This window comes from Leptosomus discolor, chromosome Z (assembly GCF_034619465.1).
Source record: "Leptosomus discolor isolate bLepDis1 chromosome Z, bLepDis1.hap2, whole genome shotgun sequence".
NCBI lineage: Eukaryota > Metazoa > Chordata > Aves > Leptosomiformes > Leptosomidae > Leptosomus > Leptosomus discolor.
In genome coordinates this window covers 8,510,741-8,529,351 of record NC_141419.1, presented here as the reverse complement: position 1 = coordinate 8,529,351, position 18,611 = coordinate 8,510,741, and the positions used below count along the sequence as shown (strand labels likewise).

Here is an 18,611-nt window from a genome sequence, read left to right as displayed (position 1 = left end):
CAGACCCACTTCTCGTTGATTAGGTGTTACACGACCATCCAAAACTGGCGAAGCGTGAGCATGACGCAGGAGGCCGGTCCCGGGCAGCACTATGCGCTTGGCCTCAGCTGACAAATACGCCTATGTGCGCGCCCACATTTCATCAGGATTTTGCACTGCCGAGTGGTCTAGTAACACGAAGAGCCCAATCAGCTAACACACGAGCATTACTTGTTTAGTCAATCCATTATACGCTGTTGGCAAAGACATCAGGATAACGTAAACAAGTAAATCAAGTCAGACACAGCAGCACAAAAATGTAGGGTTTATTTTCAGATGTTTCATACTGCTAACATACTGACATCTTCACAGGAGAGCTCACTGTAGCATCTGCAACGCCGAATTTTGAACAAAAGTCAGGGCAATAAGCTCTTTGACGATGTTACTGGCTTTGAGATGAGACACTCTCATTTTACAGCAGGGGATAGCTAAGTGGAGACACCGTTCTGAGATATTGCTTCATACTGGAAGACTAGGAAAGCGACAAGCCGGCCACGGGCTCCTGCGTTTGCAGTGTGCTCCTCCAGATGCACTAGATGTCAATGAATAATGAAACTTAAAGTTGCTATTGCCAAAAATGCTCCAGATTGATTTTTTTCTTAAAGGAAGAAGACAGAAGTCCTGCACAAGGTCAGGTATTTCACAATGACATTAAAATTTTTATAAAAACAGTTCAAAAGTACAGTTAAATATGTTTAGCTACTCATATTAGTTCTTACTTACTCTAACCTCCTTACTCACAGAGATGTTTTATTCCTATACATCATAAGAATTCAAGGAATTCAGATGTGCTATAGGAAACAGACAGAAAACGTAAAAAATCCCCTATTTTTAAAACAAAACACTAGAAATGCAAGGAAGATTAAATAAATAAAATGTTACTAATAAGGCAACACAAGAAAGTATTAAAGTACAAAATACTGCATTTTATTAATGTTTCCAAGCGATTGTTTAGTATAGCTCAATGCTGTTAGTCCCCTGATATCAAAATTATTATCAAACAAAATGTGGCACATCCTAATGCTTCAAAAAAAATGCAGCACATTTCTTTAGTGCGTGTAAAATCAAGAGCCAGACATACAACCATTAAATAAATCCTATAACAAAAACCTTAACCTTTCAAAGGAGTTAATCCAATCGCTCACTGAGTTTCCCTGTTCCTGTTTACCTTGGATGCTCAAGGTGCAAATTCCACGTGACAGACATTTGGCTTTTTTTTTTTTTCCAATGTGAAGTGGTGTAATTAGAGATGAAGTCACGTTTCTTTGTTAGTGGACTACTGCCTCACATAAAGCCAAGTACAGAAAGATTTCCATGTTTCCTTTGGTCTGACAACGACTGCTTGGTTTCTGTGCTTCAACAGTTTTGATGGTTCATCCTGCTAAGGGACCTACAGGACTGTGGTAATCCACATTTTATTTTCAGTTTATCCAAAGATAAACCCCAGATGTTTAAGAAGGCTAACTATCAGGTAGCACAAACTCCATGAAACTGCTAAATATCATCACACAGGATGCATTTGTTACACAGAGTAAAATCAAGTGGGGAAGGTTTGCAAATTTTTTTTCTATTAACGGAAAGCTGTTGCTCCGCAACTTAGAAACCAGGAAATGCAAATCCTGTGTGTCTCCTGAGCAGAATGGACATGCTGTAGCCCTGACCCAGCTCCTAAATGGTAGAGCAACGTTTATCAGCAGAAGCGCTCCGAAATGTTATTTAGAAACCTAATATGCTGAACGCCCGTATGCACGTTCACGTGCCATCTCAAACAAAGAAAAAAGAGAGCCTGCAGGCAGTATTGGTTACAATGGTATCAAAGAAGAGGAAATTAAAACAAGACTTACACTGTTCACTTGAAGAATAATGATCACTGAATTTCTGCTACACAAAGTGTACAGTGCTATTTTTTTTTTAATTAAAATTATGCTAGATTTTAAAAATTTATGTGGAAAAGTACATTTATGATGCTACTTTAAGTGGAAGGACTGGATTTGACAACTATGTTTTACAGAGAGACATAAATAAATACAGCAAATGAGGATCCCTCCTGACTGGTTTAATCTGAGGAACAATTCATAGCTGCGAAGGAAAGTATGTGCGCAGAGGAGGAAATTAAAAGCCTGAAGATAAGAGCGTCAGAAAAGGACAATATGCTTGCGCAGTAATGGGGATCGGACTGACTATCAGCATCTGGAAACAGCAAGAGACTATCTTACACCGTAAAAAAAAGCCATCACAAATTATCTTTCTCCTTCAAAATAACAAAGCAGACAAAGACAAGCTCTTTTCACGCTTCTGTGTATATAGAATTTTAACATAGGAGATACAAATTGCTTAAAATACTGTTAAGAATAGCACGAACAAGAAACAGTACTTCACTTATCACTTAATACAAGTTTCTACAGAAAAAACTCAGTCAAACACCCAGATCTTGCTGTACTCAAAAGTATATGTACATCTGGCAGTCCAAAAGTTACTTGTCTTGCATTTAATTTAAGCACCTTCATTACACAGTGTCCTTTACTACAAAACAGCCAAACATACATTCATAACCCTAGAACTATTTTCATAGTTAGCGTATTCTGAAGCATTATGTCAGACAGGTGCACCCACAGTTGTTTTTCTCTTTTGAAGACACGCAGTCTGCATTAGTTACAGTACACAGCTCTTGCACTACTGTCCACACATAATGCAGCAACTTGTTTTAACAGGCCATCTATTTAAATGCTTTCACTTTTACAAAATACTTTAGAAAAAAAAGAGGAAATTTGCACTTCAGTTTCTCATTGTTGGAACATGCTACTTCATGAGATAACTACGGTCTCACCCCTCTGCCCTGCAAAGGAACTCCTTGGCCTTAGGGATTGTATCCCCGTCAGCCCAAGGCCTGACCGTACATCACAGCAATGCTTCACACTTCTGCAGTGCGACTTCCGAGGGTTTCCAAGTTCTTCGCTTACAGCTGTTTCAGCCTCACAACACCCCTGTGAGGTAGGTACAGTAATATCCCCAATTGACAGAACCAAGACTTTTGTGTGTGCAGCACAATCACACCTAAGTGTTCACCGACCAACAAGAGCAGCCTCTGAGCCCGCAGCCTCGAAGAAAATAGTGTTCACGTTCTTGCGGCGCTTCAGGGAGCTCGACGTCTGGGCCGGCACTCTTCTTCAGGCCCACGGTGGAGAAGGTTAAAGCAAAGTGCTAGGCAGATTGCTGCTCTGCCACCTCAGGCAGGTTGTCTTGGAGTGTTTATAGAGGTGGCTGGACTGGCTGAACCGCTTGCCACACTTCAGGCAGGCGTAAGGCTTTTCTCCCGTGTGCACGCGGATGTGTTTCTTGCAGTCCGTCAAGGTCAAAAACGTCTTGCAGCAGATCTTGCATGCGTACTTGCGTGCACCTTCTACAACCAAGACGTTGTGCTCAGATAAGGCCTTCTTGCATTTTGAAAGGACATCTGCAGATGCCCTCGTCAGCTGCGGTGGACCAGGCTGTGAAGGATGCCCGTTTTCAAAAGAAGTGGTCCCATTCATGATCAGCTGGGAACTGGATGAGTTATCTTGCAGCTGGGAGCTCCTGACAGAGGTCACCACAGGCATTTTTGGGGCTATGCGGCGGTAGCCCGGAAAGCTGCTAGCTCCACCTCTTGCTGAGCCCATCATTGCCCTTGACAGGGAGTGCAAGCCCAAGCCTGACCGTGGAAAATCCATGCCGAACTGTTCTGCTGCCCGGTACCCAGAAGTCTGCACACAGGGGAGACCCATCACGTCCTGCATTGGTCTCACAAAATGAGAGTCTGCAGGCTCGCTAAATGGATTCTCGACGTGGGAGATGGTGGCAGATGAATGGCCACCAGCAGGCCCCGACTCCGGACTCATCAGGTAAGAGGCATCACTGTCCATTCTGCAGTCACTGGTGGTATTTGGAATGTTGTCATCACTGTTTTGACTAGCACCGAAGCCACCACCTCTGCTTTTATTTAGAAAATTTGAGATACTGAAAGTAGACTTGTGTTCCAGGTTATTTGACACCTCCATAATGTGGATGTCTCCCACCCTATCAGTACTGGACTGTGGGTCAGAAAAGCTACGATCACTGCTCTCGGGACTCAGTTCTATCTTCTCTGCGCTCACTACTCCGCCTTCCACTTCAACAGACTCGCTGCCCTCCGCTTGGGAAGTGACATCGCTCACCTCATCTTGAGGCTCTGGGGAACTCAATGGCTCAGACTTCACGACCACTCTCATATGCTCTTTCTCATCCAGACTGACCTCTGGATTCTCACATGGGAAGTTGTTCTTCTCAGAAGCAGCCTCCTGATCAAAGCTGGTTTCCACCTGTGTTGCCTGGGATGCCATGGACATCTGAGAAATGTTTCCTCCGCTGTTGTCAGACTGGCTGGGCACTTGAGCATCTTCCTGAGCACTGAAAGACTGATCAAACATAATAGTGTTATCCTCCTGGTTATCAGCAACAGCATCGGCCTTAGAGTTGTCCACAATCTTCAGCGAATCTGGCGAGAAAAAATCTTCCCGCGAATGAACTACTGACTGCCCGCTCTCTGCAGTCACGTCAGAAACAGACTCATCCACCGTGGGCCTGATGCGCTGCCTGGCCCGATCTTCAGAAGACTGTTTACGTTTGTGGAGACGACGGATAGGAAAAGTAGTGCGCTGCTCGATGTTACTTCTCATCGAGGAGCTCATAGCATTTGCTTGCTCCTCTGTGCTCTGAGTGGAATTTAAGGCAGAGCTCACGATGCTCAGTCCAAGCTGCTGGAGCATGAAGGACCTCTGCATGCGTGCATTTTGCTCTTGAACTCTATCACTCGGTGGAGACATCGGCAGCGTCCTGGTAGTAAGGTAGTGTTTGCATGCTTTAACAACAGAGTTCAAATGTAAGTGAGAAGCAGCCAGCAAGACATCCATGACGTTGCTCTCTCCAAGCATTAGTGTGGAAGTATACATCATATCTATCAGGGCAGCAAAAGCTTCTGCTGTCACCACTTCGCTGTCCAGCTGAATCATATTCATAGTCTGGTCTCCTTCTGCTACAGTAAACAGAGCTCGGAAATGTGTGCTACATGCTGCCAAAACAGAGCGATGGGCTTTGAAATGCCTGTTTCCCACCACAATGACACAGTCGCAGAGCTGGCCATGAAGCCTCTGGTAGTTGAGCTGCTGAAAGATTTGCTCAAAGTGTCCTGGAAAATCCATGATCCTATAAAACAAAACAGAAGAAACTATAACATTAAAAATGGCTGAAGTCCTATTCGGACCACAGCAAGCCCAGGTTTAAGAATGAAAGACGACAGCTGGAAGACAGATGAACAATAATTGATCTTAATTTACCACTGCCACATTGGTACTGCATCAAAGCTGGCAGTCTTGCAGGTTCTGCCGTGGAGCTGACCTAATACAACAGCCACCTCAGCATTCGAGGGGTCACAGGCAGCTCTGCTGCAAACTGAAAAACGCAGGTCATTTCACCTCCGTCTGCTCCTGTCCAAACTAAAACACACTCTTTAGTAAAACATTTAATCATGGTTTTAAAAAAAACCTAGTTGTGAATAATCTACTGCAACCTTTGATAAATTGCTCACATTATTAGACAACCGCACTGAAAAGTCTGAACTTTAATGCTCATTTAATCCACTTTCACCTTCTGCAAATGACTTTCTGCACAGTCTCTCAGCTGCTCTGCAGAACTGCCATTCAAGTATCAGCAACACAGAAACACAGAAGAGAGACTTAATGGAAAAGAAGGGAGACGCTTCTGCACTGGAACAAGGGGTCATCTCTTACTTCAAACCGCCACCTTTAGCTATCAGAAGTGCAATACAATTTTCTTATTCACTATAGTTTATCAGCTGGGATGCACCAAAAGTCCTCTGTTTTTCCCACAAAATAAATAAAACGGTAGTAAAATATAAAAGTTGCCAACATCAAGAGCCATCTCCATACTTGCTACTCCTTACAAACCTTCTTGGTCCATGAGGAAGTTATGGGAAGCTTTTGACAAAATGATGCAGTACTCAATGAGACAACTAGACAAACTCAAGCCTGGTTTTTTTCTTGAATTTCCATTAACAGAATGTAAGCCAAATCTTAGTACACTCACCTTAAGACCAAATAGGTGACTTTTGGTGATATCTCTACTTTTTCTCATGACAAACCAACAACGTATAAGATTCAGGCAACAGAAAGGTTGTGTGTATAGGGCACACACACATTTTTGTGTTCACATTTCAATAGCAATACCACAGAATCATGTGACACAAGAAGACTGTAAAGCAGCTAAACAGTCACAGAGAAAGAATTATACTTTTGAAGAAGGATCAAACACGAGTCTGCTGATTTAGAAAGTCTGTCCTCAAATGCACACGTTGTGAACAAACCACATGCTGCATTTGCGTATGTGCACAGTGACAAGCCATACAAGTAAACTGCACACAAAGCTTCCCATTGTCCTGTTTGACCCATAAAGCTTGTTCAGAAATAATGTTTATACTTCAAGCCCTTCGCAGGTGTTTCACCTTATGCAACGACTTTGTTCAGAAGGTACAGGCATTCATTCAGACAAAAGCAGGTACAGCTGCTGACATACTGTTAATTACCTTGCAATTTTATTCGCCTGGATGGACATACGTTAACTATCTACTTGGAAGGACCAGCAGAAACAGCAAAACCTCAGACAGGCAAAGAGCAACTCCTGAGATCACAGGCATGGAGCACGAGCAGCACAGGCCACAGAGGCTGCCCCAGCCGAGCTCTGCGCTCGCCTTTGCTGCAAAGGCGGCAGGGCAGACCAGGGACTAGCACCTCCAAGACACATACTGCTGTAAGACTGTGTGGTGAAGGTCGAAAAGCCAAGCAGATCACTGCACGGATTTACACTTACACATACGTACGCGGGCAGCTGTAGAATTAGGAAGATCCATGGGCTTCCAGCAACTCAGCTCAAACTAGGTCAGTACGTCTGCAACGTTCCCCAGCCTTGGGTTACCACCATTAACATGTCAAGGGGAAGCGGAAGGGTTCTTGATCCTCCTCTATAAAGGATACTCTTCTCTAGACAGATAGTCCAGGAGTTATTCTGCAAGCAGCATGAGATTAGGTTTCTCCTCAGGAAACAAAGCTCACGCATGCTCTGTGTGCCCGCCCTCCCTGCCCAGTAACCCCACCTGCTCCCACTCTGCACACTGTCAAACTGAATCCCCCCAGACGCCGGAGGAAGCTCCGCCTGGGCCCAGGGCTAAACAAGGTTTCCCAGGCAGACCATCCGCTGGCGGAGCTGAACAGGCACCATCTGAAGGCATCCTGGGCTCTCCATCCAGCAAGGGTACAAAGCTAGGCCCCCCTTTTCTAGCAGGCCCACAGCTATAAAACATGTCGGACTCAAAATACTAGTCTCCTCAGTCAAAACGTGACGGTGTCTCTAATAGCTCTAGAAGGGACAGGGAGAGCAATTGTGCTCTGTAACACTTCTTGTCATTAAATAACAAAGTCTCGCATTGTCAGGGACAAGAGACTACAGCCAGCTATTGGGTAGGAAGGCCTTCGGTGCAGGTGCTCTCCATTTGTAGCCTGTCTTGAGGCTACTGTGGTCACTACTGTGTGACGAACAGTATTGTGGGTTTTTTGCAATTCCCAGGCTTGTGAAATCCCTTAGGAGCAACCTAGACAAAGAGACCTGCTCAAGTTTGCAGGTTTTGCTCCACTTGGACTGAGACCAGGCTCCACAAAGTTAAGGGATTTGGTAGCATAGTAGGTGAAGAGATCTGAATTCAGGCCAGAAGAGGCAGCAGACTGGCATCAAAGCACAAAGACTAAGACCATTAGGTGATAAAAAAATCTCAGAAAACAGCCCCTGCCTGCCTCAGCTGCCAGGCCAGAGCTAATGTAAGAGCAGATGCTGTTCCCCAGCCAAGAGGCAGCTGGCATTCACCCACCTCCTCCTTCCCCAAGGCACACAACAGACACTTTGCAGGTCTTTGCTGGAGAAACATTTCACCACCTAGTCCACTGGACAAAGAACTTTGCCCCTCTCCAAAGGATACAGGCTTACAAAGAACCAGAGTTTTACCTAAACACTGAAAAGACAAAACTTCCGCTGGCAAAAATCCGTTGCCTCAAACTGTAATTGGTTCCTGAGTATTTTAAAAAGAAGAAATAAATAAATTACACTTCAGGCCTTCCAGCAACGGTGAGGGTTCAGGCTTACCAGCAGCACCAAAAATCCCCTATTTTGGCAGCACTAAGGCTGTGATGTCTGAAATAAGCACCGTAATGAGAATTAATTAAGTACTGTGTCACGGTCTCCCTTACCTCTACAAATGAAGTTGTGTAATAAAACAGAAGAATGAGTTTGCCGCTCTTCTTTTAATAAGAAATAGGAATATTAAATAAAACAGGTGATTTTATTTATCTTTCACTACCAATGTGTATTTGACAGTAAAAATAAGATGACATTTTCAAACAAAAAAATGGTAAGCAAGACAAACGTTGGAATTCCACAGTTTTTGTTTCTACATGTTTTCTCTGAGAGAAGTGTAATGCAAGGAAAAGTGAGGAAATGCTTCCTGGTGGTTGTAGAAGGAGGGAGGAACAAAAGAGTGAACCCTGAAACTCACCGTCCTCAGACAGTGGGGCCAAAGGCAGACAGGGTGCCTGTGACAAGAGCCACAAGTCCCAGCAAGAAGTACCTGAGAGGTGGCAGAGGCGAGGGCTGCTTTGTGAGCAGCGCTGCCATGTCGCTGTCTGCCCTTGCTGCTCAAGCACACCTAGCTGAACTCATGCCCTCCTTTGTTCCAGCAAGCACCATGCAGGGACAACCTCCTCTGCAAGGAAAGACCCCCTCCAGCCAGGTGTCTCTGGAAAGCTGAGGGGACTGCCAAACAACTCTTCATTGACCTTCTTTCGCTGGCCTCTGAGATGGGCCAGGTGTCATGCCAGAGAAAATGTCCTTGGCTTCACAGGACTGAAATACAGGATCTAGGAAGAATTTAGAAAGAGGAGGAGGGGATGGGGGGAGGGGGGGCCAGGCAGGCAACCATTGCCAGAGCAACAAAGAAACTTTCGCTCTATTTAGAGTGCCTTCACTACAGCATCAGTGTGCTCTTGGGGGGCCTGGATGTTGGTCGACTTTTCACTTCACTCCCCAGTCAAGATTGACAGCTCCAAGAAACCACTTCACAGTTGTACAGCTATAGGCAGGGCTGATGCGCACAGCGTACAATGCTACAGACACCCTGGAAAATGCCAGGCCCCCGTGGGATTAACTACGGCGACTTTCCAATGTGCAGCAGTGCTGAACCATCAGCACCACCACCACCTACAAAGGCAGCCACGGCAGGAGCACTTTGCTGCATCCCATCTGCAACCAAGGACAAAATCGTCCCACTTGTACCTTCGCTGCAGAAAGCACAGGGCCCCACAGAGACTGCTCCAGCTTCAAGGGTCATCAGAAGCAGGCTGCCCACAAGCACGCAAGCAGTTCCCAGTCTGTGCACTGCTAAAGGTCATTTTAGGAAGTGCACTGCAGAAGACACAAAATACTTGAGAGATCATGCATTGCCCTTATCAAGCCAATCCCAGGAGGTGGTATGCTTCAGAAGCCTATGTGGTAACACATTCAAACCAAGGCCCAGAGAAGACTGGAGGCGGAAAATTCCAAACAACAGGAGGACATGATTTCCCATCAGTAAACAGATTAAGCTGGACTCCAGAAAGGAAGATGGTTTACAGGGATGGCCCAAGGTATTTCTGCCCAGGCAGCAATATGTATTTGAACTAGAGAAAACAGGCAACAGTTGTTTTGACCAATGATTTGGGATCTCAGAATTTTGCTGCTTACAGTCACCAACAGCAACGGCGTCTTTTGTGCCCCGAAACAAGACAAACCCCAGTTTTGCTTCAAATAACATTAATTTGGCTTGGCATTTAACGTTTCCTATAACATAAAGGCTGAAGTCCTCGAACTAGAACTAACAAACACAGACCCCACAGTGAAGCTGTGATTCTGTGTTCTTGTACAAGATCAGCTGAAAATTATCTAACTAGGTTTGAGTCATACATGCTGCTTACTATCCACATACCACATTCGGTGAGGTATTAGCTACCTCAGGTTACTGAACACACGTAATGCACTTAAGTCAAGATCAAAACATATATTGAGTGGCATACTCCTGGGTACGCACATTCGGTCTGTCTTCCGCTCCTGCTTCAGTGGTGCCTCGCCTTTCAGCAACAGCTGGACATGAAGACTCCCCTGAACCACCCGTGGGCTACACATCCCCATCACTCCCCTGTCAAACGACCCAACACCTCCAGCATGTGACGGGCAGCATCCCATCACACAGTGTGTGAATGTCTATTTGGATGAAGGACAGAGATGCTGCCAACTGAGTAGCGAGTGGTCTCAGTAGCCAGTCTCTGCAGCCTTCGTGAGGCTCACAGCCAGCTCCAGTCCACAACCTGGGCATCCAGGGAATGTTAGATGAAATCTTCTGCTGAACCAGATCCCATCGGTGGGACTCAGAGGGAGGCATCAGTGGTACAAACAGCAGACACTGAGTCCAGTGGTCTTTTGGAGAGCAGTGGGAAAGGGAACAGTTTAGCTTTATAACCAAACAAATGACCACGAGTGAAAAGAAACTATACAAAATTCTTTAGCTACAAGTACTTTTACTATAAATACCCATAGTCAGAGCCAGGAAAATTTTAAGGGCAAGCAATGAAAGAACATCTATGAAATCCTGACTGGAAAACAAGCATTCCACCTGTCCCTGAACTAAGGCCTCTGAAATGAAACAGTCACGGTTAGTACCAAAGAAACACTCCTTCACATAATGCAGTAAAGCTACAGAACTCCTTGCCACGGGCAAGCACAGGCGAATTCAACAGCCATTACGTAGATTTATTGAAGAAAAATCAATTGAAGCTATTAAATATTCAGATGCCACCTCTGCCTGGGGAAGGCAATAAACCAGAAGTCACTGTAGGTGTAGTTTTAAACACACTTACGTCTCTGGCTTTCAATTTTACAGCTTGCTTTGGTATTTTCAGAAGACTTTTAGGGGAGAACTATGGATTTTTTTTAATGTAAGATTGATTTGGTAAAAATTAATAAGGAAGCACTTTCTCCCTAGCATTTTTATTATACTCTTAAAAAGATAATTAACCTTTGAATAAAAAGTGTACTCAGTAGATATTTAAATACTTAACTTGCCTCTTCACTGCCAGAGGAAAATATACCACAGCAGACCCAATGGCCCAAGAGAGGCGAGGCAGCTGCTGCTAAGCGTCCCCAGGCCCCCGCAGAAGACGCATTCCCAGCGGGCACCAACAGGCAGAGCACACATGTACGCTACGAGCAACACTCAGCACTCACACAAACATGGGCAGCAGCAGGGGCCTCATGCTACTCCCCTCCCTGGCCAGGCACGATGGAAGTCCACCTGCGAGAACATACATACTGGTGTATGAGGTGGACTCCTCCGGCAGCTGGCCCTCCCAGTAGCTGTCCCCTGAATCCCAGTCTTCTTGTCCCCGAGGCCACAGCCTGGCTCCAGTTGCCAGTACAAACTGTCACAGGCACACAGAGCTGACCGGGACTTGCCTGGTCCCACAGCTGACCCCGCCACGTTCTTGCCCCCTACAGACACAGGCGTTTCCACACCCAGAGCTGCCCTTAGAGACCCACGGACCCCCTTGCTCCCAGGCCACCTCACCAGCTCATCCACGCTGATCTTCGCTGGCCATCAGACACTCGCACACCTGCACTTGGTCCAGTCGGAGTCCCACAGACACAGGGACCCATCGCCCCGTGGCAGTGTTCACACCAACCAGAGAGCCCTCACCCAGGACAGATCCAGGAAGGAACACAAGCAGGAGCAGGACAGACATTGCTGCTCTGGCTCAGGGCACAGCTAGGCAAGAGCACTGACCAGCCAACTGCCTACACGCGACCGGCCCTTTTCATCCCCTTACCCCTCTGTATTTCCACAATTCTTCCTCCCCGAATCCCCTAAATTCCTCCTTTGCCTCACTTTTGGTTCCTCTCCTAAACATCCCATAACCAGTCCTGTGGGATTCCAAACTAGTTTTCCCTGCAGCCCCTGTGTCCCAGCAGCAGGCAGCAACCCCCTTAATACGAGGTGACACTGGGCAGAGGCTCTGCTGGGGCTGCCCTGGCAGGGGCCTGGACAGGGTGCTCCTTTCTTGGGGTCCTTGATTTGGGCTCCCGCCTGTGCCCCTGTGCTCCTCTGGGATGCAGAGATGGGCCTGACAGGCTTGCTCCAGGGATGGGCTTGGGAGCAGCTCTGCAGGTACTGCTTGGGCTCCCCCTCCTGCCATCACCTCGCCAAGCTCCCTTGGGGCTGTGCAGAGGAACCTGATCACGCAACATTCATGGTGGTGGCACATAGTAAAATATTCCTCAGACATGTGGATAAAGAGAAGGCTTAAATTTCTTAACCCAAGCCTTCCATATTAAGAAAGCATCAAGATTAAAAATACCTAATTGAGAAGATGACGTGCAAGTGTTACAAAATGCTAGGAGAAAAGACCTGCAATTCACAATTATACAGCCTGTTTATTAATTTCCCGTTAGCTATTAACCTCAGCTCCAACAAAATTCAGCAAAGAAGAGATTAGACACTGAATTCTTACATTTTTTGTTGAAGTTGGCGTCTGGTGACAGAAGAAGCCACATTTACAAGGACTACTTCTCACAGAGTCATAATTCCCTTATTCTCTTAAACACCACAAAACACCCCAAACCAAAACCAGCCAGCTGGCCAGTTTGCACGTACAGCTACGCATGAGGCACTCATGCAGCCTTCTCCCCAGCCAGGCAGGTAGGAAACACAAGGGACAGCTGGTATCACACACAATCACGTGGCAGGAGAACGGACACTGCAGAATCTTCCACAGAAATTCAGGTTTTATTAGCACATATTTCTACTACTTGTAAAAAATTCTTCATATGGTTTCTTTCTATTTCTTGAGTGATTAGCCTTGATAATACTATGTAGACTTACAGTCCCTTTTTCCATCAAATCCCTCTAATACTTAAGCTGCAGCAAGACGGGACAAGGCAAGTATTTAAGTAAACTTGCACAAAAACGACTGCAGAATAAAAACCTCTTTCCTCTTGCTCCTCTAAAAAAAAGTTAAAGTTAATTCACTATAAATAATGTGAAAAATAACAACTCTGAATAATGATCTACCTAAAATTTTATTTCTACGTCCAATGCCAAAGAACACAATTTAGATTACACTGCAATCCTGAGCCAGTGTCAAGAAGTCAAACATACATAGTCAAACAAACAAGAAAATCAGATGCAACCTCAAGTTCCCCCTAAAGAAGCTTTTAAAAAGTTTGCAAAATAACTGATTTTGTGTTACTGAAATCATCAACAAAAGCGGCCTCAGCGATACCATTCAGCAGAATGGTATCAGAAGAAATCCCACACACAAATACACTACTGAAAACTTTATAGACTAGATGCTTGTTTCTTCCTTATCAGATAAACGAAGGACAATCGATTACTTGCGCTCCAAACCCCATTGCCAACTATCTGTATTTAAACGCATGTGATAGTCTGGGTGCCAAGCCTGCAGGAATCCCCGGCATATAGCCAAAACTTAAGCACGTGTCAATGTCACTGTTTGCCTCTTCACTTAAATTACACTTTACAAAACATTACAATACACTTGTACTGTGCTTAACCATGATGCCGGAAACAACACATCTTATAAAAAGCTCCCCTGAAGTCTGAAACACCAACATAAACCTAGACAGGAGTCAGTGATACAGGTGTTATTTTAGAGAACACCTTCTACTATCACTTATGTTGTTTTTTTAACAAGTCAGCAGGATGGTGGGAGGGCAGAGACAGGAAGAAATGAAAGTCTTCACTTTCTTTGACATCTTCAGCAAGATTCATCACTTTGAAACACAGAGGATATGCGTTCTCTGCTCTGAGCACATTTTCAAACTGAACATATGGCGGAACTCCAGTTAGCAGTAGTTAAAATGGTTTCTGGATTTGACCCACACAACTAAAGCAGACTCCAGTGTGTTACCTCACTGTCGTGTATGCAACAACACGATGAGTGCCAGCCACAAAAGGCATTTTTTGTATGTGTCTGACAACTGGTGACTTTCATGGCTGACAGCTGAGCTTACAGCATCTCATCTGAGGTGCTTCCTCAGCCAGATTTTATGTACAGTTCAACTCACACAGCTTCTCTCTCTGTTGTCACAGAGGATGAGTTACAACCTGTCTAAGAATCCGAAAGGATAAACTGCACTGCAAGCGCTGCTGCTGGTTGCATCAGCCCTCCAGAGAAGAGCAAGAGATTAGCATATGGCTGAGTATTTTCTCATCATCTGAGAGGTACGGCAAATAGGTAGTCCAACCCATGGCAACACCAACTCACCAACAAACAGTAAGAGCACAGCTTGCCAGCTGCAAAGAGGATCTTTGAAAGGAGCAACAAAAGGCTTCCTAAAAAAAGGCCAGATTTTTCCAAGACTCTCTTAGTTACCTGAAGAAACGGACATTACCTGTGACACTGCCGTTCTTCCGCCCCCGACATTTCCACTCACCTCCTCCCAGCCCTGTGATGCATCTCTCGGATCGCGCAGCACAGCGCGACACTTCAGAGGAAGCCACACGGGAGGAGACAGAAATGTGACACTCCTGCATTCTGCTGTGCCATCTCAGCTTGTCACCAGGGGTCTGGTTTCTTTGTTGTAATTCCGCTATTCAGCACACCTGTACTGCTGTATGTTCTGAACAGACTGGACAGAGTTTCCTCACAATTCATCATTTGGGCTTCAAGGTCAGTACCACAGCTTTCACAGGCATCAGACTCTCTCAGAAGAGTTGACATATGTTTTTCTGGTCATCTTACAAAAGCACAGTGTTTTCTAGTGATCAGTAAGAAACAGGGAAAGAAGATCACAGATTCTATTCTTGATCTTAGAAAGCTAAAAAACTGTATCTAGATATAAGAAAACAGTTGTTCCCAAGAGCACAACGGGGTTTTGGCATTGCATGGTGAAACATCTGAAGAAAGCTGTTTGGGCAGTATCACTATTTGATTTATTTACAAAGGGAAAAGCAGAGAATGCTCTACACAGAACTGGCAGTAAAGTCGTTTAAGGGCACAGGAAGACAAGCTGCCATCAAAGAGGACTGATCTGAGCTCGCGGTTATGTTATCAGTTCAGAAAACCTCCCACAAGGTTCATGGTGCCATGGCAGTCTGTCACTGCCATCGTCCTCTCCCAAGAACACCCGGCACTGCAAAGGGAACTTCTCTCACCTACCATCACCCCCAGCTCACGAATCAAACCACAAACAGCACGCAGAACCAATGGTCTGCAGGCAAGGATCTCACAGGGAAGGGCAGCCACAGACAGCTTGGTGCCAACAGGATGCCTTCTTGCTCTATATGGCAATCATTTCTAAACCTAGCTCTCCAACGTCACTGTCTACCAGAGGTTCAAGAACCTTAAACAACCCTGTCCAGCCACCTTCCTTGGTGATTCCTTTGCACAAGCTTTTAACCCCAATGAAGCTAGTGTTAACTGCATAACAAATAAATCTGCTTTTGCCAGGAAACGGTTTAGATCAAGTAACAAATATTAGTTTGCCTCCACCACAATGGATTCATCAGCATTACACACCCACAGCCTAAGCAAATAACTGTTCCCACATAACTGATTCAATAAATGACTGCTGTATTTCAGATGAGAGCTGTTGAATTACCTGCTTCTATCTACCAAAGCTTGCCTCAAAAACTCACCTTCTAACATTATCATCTCACCCTCAGAAGGGAAGAAGAACCCTACATGGACGCACTGCACAGTCCTGTCTATTCTGGCATTGTGGGCGGGTTGATCAGATGCCCACCCAGCTGCTCTCTCATTCCCACTCCTCAGAAAGATGGGGGAGAAAGTAAGATGAAAAGCCTATGCATTGAGATAAGGACAGGGAGATCATTCACCAGTTACCACCTGAAACACTCGACCTGGGTAAGATTAATTTATTGCCAACGAATAACAGAATAGGATAGAAAGAAAGAAGAACAAAACTAAAAACATCTTCCCCTCATCCTTCTTCCTGGGCTCAACTTCACTCCCAACTCTTCCACCTCCTCCCCCTGAGCACACAGGGGGATAGGCAATGGGGGTTGCGGTCAGTTCATAACGCTTCATCTCTGCTGCTGCTTCCTCCTCACACTCTTCCCCTGCTCCAGCACAGGTCCCTTCCACGGGGTGCAGTCCTTCAGGAACCAACTGCTCCAGTGTGGTCCCCCATGGGCTACAGGTCCTGCCAGCAAACCTGTTCCAGCATGGGCTCCTCTCTCCACGGGCCCACAGGTCCTGCCAGGAGCTCTCCACAGCGGCAGCTTCATCCAGGACTCCACCACGGACCCGCACAGGCTGCAGGGGGTCAACCTGCCTCACCATGGTCTTCACCCTAGGCTGCAGGGGAATCTCTGCTCTGGTGCCTGGAGCACCTCCTCCCCCTCCTTCTTCACTGACTTTGTCTTCTGTTTCTTTCACATTTTCTCACTCTTCTCTCCCAGCTGCTGCTGTGCAGCATTCTCTACCCTTTCTTAAATACAGCATCAGACAGGTGCTACCACCACTGCTGACTGGCTCAGCTTTGGCCAGCAGTGGGTCTGTCTTGGAGCCGGCTGGAACAGGCTCTGTCTGATAGGGGGCAGCTTCTGGCATCTTCTCACAGAAGCCACCCCTGCAGCCCCCTGCTACCAAAACCTTGCCACGAAACCCAACACAAGCATGTACTAATGAAGAATTAAAAATAACATATTGCCTTAATCACTGTTTAAAAGTCACACTAGAGGGTAACAATTTACATTATTTGAATATATTACAATGAATTAACTGAATTCCTTCTGAGTAATTTTTGAAAGGTGGAGGAAGAAATTAAGCAGCTTTTGTCAGTTCAAAGATGGTAACTTCCTTCTCTGTTTCTGCACTGACACCACTCCAGGTCTGCCTTTTCTGTACAGCATATGAGTTTACTGCAGACCCCAAGACACTTTCCAGCCTGACCACTGCAGAGTTTGCCTTTGTTAGCACGACCACGAGGAAAACTGGCAGCTGGTGATGTCAATGCCACAGAGGTAACACACATTCCACAGAAGCAGCTGGTGTGCTTGCAACTTCCGTACACCAACAGCACATGTAACACCTCTCTGCCTGTACGCTGCCCTCCACAAAATGAACTATGATTCAATAGTTACACCAAGTGCGAGAAAGTAAAACCTAATTCACGACATGACACCTGAAGAGACGTTTCTTTGAAAATTCCAGAACATTAAATGAACTGTGATCCTGTGCTCATTCCTGTACGTGCTGAAGAATGGAGTTGTACCTTTTTTTTTTTTTTTTAACATCAGCTGGAATATGCAAGCTTTATGTCCCTGTCAAGACACCATCTACATCTCATTTTTGCATCATCAGCAGTTAAAAATACACCCACGTATATATTTCCGTACCTTTCACAAATACCGCGGCACGCATCACAAAAAGACCCCCCAGAGACCCCTGTCAAACGCAGCCTCTGGCACTCAAGAGACGCAGCTTCGTCGTCTGTCCCGACTGGTCATAATCGGATGCGCCTCAAGGCGCCCCAGGGCAGAGACCAAGCGCCAGCGCCGTCCCACCGGATCCCGGCAGAGGCAGCGCCCGGCCCCCGCAGGGGCCCTGCGCTCGCCGCGCTGACCCCGCCGCCACGGACAGGCCCACGGAAGCCCCGCGAAGGAAGCCGGGGGTCCCGGAGAAGCGAGTGCCGCCCCAGCCCGCGTGGTGTCCTACGGTTTCTTCTCAAGCGCGGCACAACCGCGTTCCCCGCCCGCAGCTCGCCGCCCTCCCGCGCACCTCCGCCTCCCGAGAGGCTTCCAGCGGGCCCGGCGTGGGGCTACCCGGGGCGAGGGGCTGCCCAGGGAGGGGGGAAAGCGGCAGCGGCAGCCGCCCGGAGCAGATGCTCTCTCCGCCCCGCCAGGCCCGGCCCGGCCCGGCCCCGGCCGCCCACGTCACCCGCCGCCCCCCGGTCGCCCCCCGGCCTTGTCTGGTGCCGGCGCCGCCTGCAGGGCCCGCCACCGCCCCCGCTCACCTGCGGTCCCGCCCCCCCGCTGCCTCTGCTCTCCGAGCGGGCAGGGCCGCGGCAGGGCAGGGCAGGGCCGGGCCGGGCCGGGCCGAGCGCGACCGTCGTCCTCGGCCCTGCGGCCCCGTCCCCCGCTCCCGCGGCTCCGCCCCCACGGGCCCTGCGCTGCGGCGGCCGCGCCGGCGGCCGGAAGTGACGCCACGCGCAGCGGCCCTGCTCGGCGCGCGTGCGCGGGACCGCCGCGCGGAGCCCGCCCCCTCCCGACGGCCAACCAGTCATCAGTCTCGTTGCTGGTGAGAAAGTGCACCACCTTCTCCCCCCCCCCCCAAAGACTCGGCAATAAGCACAGCCGTGATTGGACGCGTCCAGCCTTCCCGCAGCCGCGGAGGGGCGCCCCCCGCCGGATCGGGCGGGCTGCACGG

The 18,611-nt window shown here is 47.3% G+C and overlaps 1 protein-coding gene across 1 annotated transcript; it reads right to left on the bottom strand.

Annotated features, from left to right (window-relative positions):
- Positions 1 to 288: 288 nt before the first annotated feature.
- ZBTB5 (zinc finger and BTB domain containing 5) lies at positions 289 to 18,227 on the bottom strand. Its single transcript, XM_086479286.1, has 2 exons — positions 18,199 to 18,227; positions 289 to 5,256 (listed from the first exon to the last, which is right to left on the bottom strand). Exon 2 carries the CDS (start codon positions 5,250 to 5,252, stop codon positions 3,228 to 3,230), a length of 2,025 nt encoding a protein of 674 aa, XP_086335412.1. The 5' UTR covers positions 5,253 to 5,256; positions 18,199 to 18,227; the 3' UTR covers positions 289 to 3,227.
- Between the last annotated feature and the right edge of the window lie 384 nt (positions 18,228 to 18,611).